General features: G+C 39.7%; 1 protein-coding gene across 1 annotated transcript; it reads left to right on the top strand.

The window, feature by feature from the left end:
- Positions 1-1,398: 1,398 nt before the first annotated feature.
- Positions 1,399-5,911, top strand: LOC136255314 (conditioned medium factor-like). The gene is made up of 4 exons (XM_066048049.1): positions 1,399-1,672; positions 1,725-3,290; positions 5,360-5,554; positions 5,604-5,911. The coding sequence occupies exons 1-4, from the start codon at positions 1,670-1,672 to the stop codon at positions 5,826-5,828; spliced, it is 1,989 nt and encodes a 662-aa protein (XP_065904121.1). The 5' UTR covers positions 1,399-1,669; the 3' UTR covers positions 5,829-5,911.
- The last annotated feature ends 98 nt before the right edge of the window (positions 5,912-6,009 follow it).

Raw genomic sequence — 6,009 nt, 5'->3', positions numbered from 1 at the left:
GAAACTGACCCAGTTAGAATATATAAATACCTATAATATAGCTTCTGAGAGTTTATGTCCCACCCCATCTCAGATCTCACACTTAGCTTCTTAGAAGCACTTGGATGATTCTCTGTTTTGAATGTGATGAGTGTTCTATTAGAGTAGTATAGTCTATTGGAGTATCTCAATTTGTATATCTGGTCTAATTATATAATTGGTGGGGAGGTTCCATCTTCTCTCCCCTCTGTTCCCCTTTGGTAGACAGTTCAGCCGGATTGTTAAATTTTGGAAAAACAGACTGTTTATATAATCTGCAGTATCTATTTGGTTCCACATGTGGCACTTGGGCTCCTATGGACAAGGCTCAATCATTTCATTTCTGCAACTTAGTTAAACTTAATTCCAAATTGTTTGTATGTTCAGAGTTTTAATTTATGCTCAGGCACAGTCACCTTACTTTCTGATTAGACTCCTGGTTCCCCGATTACCCCAATTGCATTCAAAATATGTATGATTTCTGGTTAATTAGTAAGTTTTGATTCCACAAGGACAGTTTATATAGGTGCACATTGGACATGAAGTACTTTAACCAAGCTGTAGGACCAGATGTCCTGCAAACCCTTCAGCACTTGTGTTGTAGAGAGAACCATTATTATTAAGGCCATACCAAATTAATCATATGTTTCACGGATTGCTTGTCCTCTAGCAGTGACCCAGCAGGTCGAAAAATGTAAATCACTTCAGCTACAACTGACTGTTTTGTTAGAGTTTATATGACTGCTCTATTAGAGTATCTCAATGACAAGTACAAAAGCTAAAGTCCTTCCAAAATAAAGTAATGGAGCTCCATTTTCTTCCCCTCTGCTACTACACCTGTTACTGCTTGCACAATAGTAAACAGTTTACAGCCATATTAACATGCACTCCTTTTAAGAGATCATGTGATTTACATTTTGGATTTGCCAAAACACTGATTGAGCGACCTGCCGTATCCGTGAAACATAAGATTAGTTTGTGATGGCCTAAATGAGATAAGTACATAATATTATAGTATAAGATACCTCAGTCTCGTGCGACCACAGGTAGATCATACAAGGATGATCTATGTGGGCACTGAGCACAGTATGCAGAGTGTGTGTGTACAAGTAAACAAACAGACAGCAAAAAAAAGAAAGAAGTAAGCTAAGTTAGGCCTTCTGTTGACCATTCACTACAGCTTTGGACCATGAAAATTCTTTGTGAGCATGTCGTGCGTGTATACGAGCTGTATTGACGAGGGTCTGCTTGTAGTCTCGCGTGGCCAGACCGCTTTTTCTCAGCACGGCGCTTATCGATTAAAATTATAAGCGCCTGCTTTTTGAGCAGGCGCTTATAATTTTAATCGATAAGCGCCGTGCTGAGAAAAAGCGGTCTGGCCACGCGAGACTAGGTCTGCTTGTGCTGGCAATCATATGGAAGGTTAAAAAACTTTTGATTAGCCAGAGTGTATTGATTGTTTCATGGATCACATCAGACCAGTCATGATGTATCTGTTGGTCATCATTTGCGTATTTTGATTGTCATTTCCTTGATGCATGCAAATCGGTGACCACGCCCTAATTTATGACCGGTGTCACGATTGATGTCATGTGACTGGCTGCTTTAATACAAGATAAAGTTTTTTCTTTGTTCCTGTCACTGAATACTAATGGTAATCACTATAAGTGTAAGCAATTAGCTAAGTCATTTATGCTGTTTTGCAGGGTTTTCTTTCGCTTATGATTGCTGCGTTGCTGCTGACCCAGCACACTTATGGCCAGAGTAAACAATATCAGTACAAGAATCTAGCGGGATCTGCAGCAGAATTTCCACACTTTGCACCTCCTCCGCTAGAGGCGACGGGTATGCACTCGCGTTATCACGTGTTACCATTGCTAACACTGGACGAGACGACTCCTGAGTGGAAACACGCCTTTCCTGTGGACCATTGTGACATTTTTGCTGTGACAGTGTTTGGTAAAAATCCAAAATCCTTCAAGTTAGTTTTCACATCACCAGATGGTAAGTCAGTCACTGCTAACGTTGTGGCTGATGAAGAGTTGGGATATGGAACAGCTGGGTCATACCCTTGTAGGACATTCTTGTTTAATGATCCAGTCCCCAGTGTAGGCCAGTGGACTATAAGTGTCACTTCTAATGATCCCTCCACATTTCCAGCTAAGGCCAGTCTCATCGCATCATTCTATCCTAGTGACTTGACCCTGCAAGCTTATGTACCAGCAGAGAATCTCATAGCTGGACGTTCTGTTCAGATCATTGCACTGTTACCATCAGTGGTCAAGTCAAAGGAGAACATCAACTCAACAAGAAGTGTTGCTGCTCTGGATAGTGCAGTAACTACTGTCTACTTGCCAGATGGGACACAGAAGAATGTTGAAATGAAAGAAGGTCCCCGTAGCATATCTAATGACCTCTATGCAACATTTGAGGCACCAGTTTCAGGAATTTATAAGAACCTTGTTCAGCTCAGTGGAGAACTGTCTGATGGTACAAAGTTTATAAGGTCATTATGGTATGTGTTTACAGTGGCACACCCTTCTGTCAGTATCACTGGTGATGTCAGAGGTGCTCTACGTACTCATGAAATATCTCAGAGAGAACTGATTGACTTTACCATTGACGTGGATTGGGACGGACCTGATGTATCGTACCGAGCATTTGCTCAAGTGTGGGGTACTGGTAAGAACAATGAAGAGGTCCCTGTAGCATGGATCAGTGGTCTAGTGGATGTGCAGAAGAAAGAGCTTTGTGTAGGTCACTGCCACTATATTAAAATGCAGTTAGATTCACGCTGGCTGGAATTTGCTAATGCTAAACCACCACTTACCCTCAAGAGGGTCTCACTGGAGGAACTAAAAGGTTACATTACTCTGAGTACTGCCGACTCTATTAAGGTTGCTTCAGATGACCACTTGCTAAACTGGACTCCATCATTTAAAGAAGAAAATATTGAGATAGACTGGGAGATGAAGGAGGGATACAATCCTTACAGGATTAAGAAGGACAACACTACTAGCAGTGAAACAGGAACACTAGTACTTCTTCATGGATATTGTGCGGGAGATGATTATTTTCCACCAGAACATTTTACTGACTACTTTGTCTTTAACCGCTATGGTAAAAACATGTTGCATGATGAATATGCCAGAGAGGTACTAAAGGATCTTGATGAAGCTGGAGTGACAAGATATAGCACTTATGGCCACTCTCAAGGAGGAGCAGTAGCCACTCACTTGTACACATATTACATGTCCGGATTAGATGCTGTGGTAGGTCATGTATTGTGTGCACTGTATGCAATTATGTCATCAGAACACAGATTGCAAATAATAAGTATTTATTATTCAGGGGTGTAGCCAGGAGATTTTCTTGAAGGGAGTTCAGATTTGAAGTATCTCGATATTATAAGGCCTAGGTGCTTCCCCTAGACCATGTTTGACCAAAAATGATTCATACTCAAAATGTTCCCTTCGGCAGTAATAAAAGGTGCTGTTAGTGCATCTAAATAACTAAACACTGCTGTTTATGCAGCTTATATAAATCTATTGTAATACCAACTAATCTTCACTTCCAGAAAACATAGACAGCCAACTTCAGTTTCCTTGCACACAAGAGCCCTCCACACACGAGCCCTCCACACACGAGCCCTCCGCACACGAGCCCTCCACACACGAGTCTCTTAGTTGGCAATAGTTATCGATCGGTCCTCCTGTTGATAGTCAGCAACTTCAGACATGGCTTGTCCTCCAAGACATCACCTGCCCACAACATGTGACAAATAACCCATTCATCAGCTAAATATACATCAACTATATTCACAGTTTGTGCTAATCTGACACATGCATAACACGTAACCACTGAAATTTATCGTAGCTTCTGCCTTGTAATATCAGTGTCTCAACCAACCAAACAATCCTTCACCATTTCCGCCATGTATGAATGTGCAAAATTGATTATGTGATGCAATAGATGATTTGCAATATATACACTCACAAATTTGAGTAAGTAGTTCAACATTAATGTGATGTGACCCTCAAGAGTAGTACAGAGAAGCACCAGTGTGCAAGCAGCTACCAGAGAGCTCTAGGGCTGTAAGATTTGGTGTGATTTTTAATTTATAAAATTCTGCCTCTGAAAGGGTGGTTCATCCGAACCATCCAACCCCCCCCCCCCCCCCCCGGCTATACCCCTGTTATTATATGTATAATCTGTGACACCAACTGCTACTCCATGTCATTTTTTGCATTTTTAAGGCAACTAATATATGTTTGCATTCTTGTGTTTAGTTAATAACCCAACACTTGTTCATTGCTATCTGGCATGAGCCATTGACCTGGATAGTATAATCTAGTATAATCTAGTATAATCTGGGGATCTGAGACCCAGTTTTGAGACTGAAACCTACCTGTCATCTTATAGCAAAGATTATTTGTAAGGGGAAAAGGTAAACGTGTGGGTGGCTAGGTACAGACTATTAATAACCAATCAGTAATACAGGAAAGCTTTATTGTTACGTAGTTACACTTGTACACAAGACCTTGTAGCTTTTTCCATGCTGTATTAGTAATACCCCGATGAGGGACAACTGAAAAGTAAGACTTGTATATGAAAATAATGATTATACTTTCCAAGCGTGCTGTATTGTACCGTATAGAGGGAAACTTTGGCGAATAGCTGCACAGGTTCACCAGTAATAAATCATGTTATAATAGAAATAAAAATAATGAAATAATGGATTCTTACTTCAGTCATATACCACGTGTGCACAAATTTTCAAGGGACATAATTTTCACAAATTATGTGGTTGCTTGGCTGTCCACAAAATTTTCATCCTTGAAAATTAAGGATTACAAAATTGGTGTGACACTATATATCCAAGTGAAAAACGAGTAAGGAAACTGAAAATTGTAATTAATGAGCGAAAATTATGTACCTCGAAAATTAGTATGTATGCAGCTAGTAGCTTGTCAATAGTATAGCCGTGACTGAAGTAGGAATAAAATGTCCTGCAGATGTCCATTTTTATTTATCTACTCAAATTCAAAATTTCGATTTTTTATATACTTGTATGTATAAATACCATCAACTCAAAATTGTTGGACTTCTGAAGCCATAAATTTATACTGTTGTATGGCAATGCATGGTCAAAGTGTTCACCGTACAATTAAAAATCTGTGAAAATATTTATCCCTTGACAGTATAATGGTAGATTCAATGCTCTTCGCTGAATTTTTGTCCATCATTGAAATGTTTGACAAATTTGAATCCCTTCAAGAATTATTAGTCATATATGGTACTGCATCATGTCAATGAACTGTTCATTGGTGTTTTGCAATAGGAGAATGGTCGTATTGTTCAAAGTCTTGGAACGCCTTATCTTGGTTGTCCTTTGGCTGGTCTCCTGGCAATAATTGGAGACTTCTTTGGCATCGGATGTGGTTCTAATGGTGACCTCACTTATGATGGGGCTGCTAGGTGGGCAGCCGAGCTACCAATTGACTACCTTAATGAAGTATACTACTATATCACACAGGTAAATACTTTTATACCATCAGTTGTATTAACTTTGTGTATTATCATAGTATCCCGGAAATGCTCCACTACTGCAGCGATATTGCCTATTGGTTGTTCAACTGGTGCTGTCTTCACCCAATGATGGCATCACAGAAGTGGCTAAAGCAAAGTTACCTTATGCTAATCAGGTTTCTATTTTTGAAGGAGAGTGCCACATGACGGGAATGCAGTACCCCTTTCAGTTATATAATGAAGAACGCAACAAGGAGGTTAATGCTGCTGCTGCTCGTTAATTGTGTCTATACAATTCATTTATTATTGTGTGAAATAATTAGCACATATAGTATTAAAATTTGATTTGTCTTGAGTAACAGAACAGCATGACATCGTGAAGGTCACTCGCAGACATGCATGTAAGTAATAATTATGGGGAAATCCCTGTATATGTGATCTTATGATTATTAACTGGAATTT

This window comes from Dysidea avara, chromosome 5, assembly GCF_963678975.1.
Source record: "Dysidea avara chromosome 5, odDysAvar1.4, whole genome shotgun sequence".
NCBI classification, from domain to species: domain Eukaryota; kingdom Metazoa; phylum Porifera; class Demospongiae; order Dictyoceratida; family Dysideidae; genus Dysidea; species Dysidea avara.
Note: the sequence above shows the minus strand (reverse complement) of the source record. Positions and strands in the feature narration are given on the sequence as shown.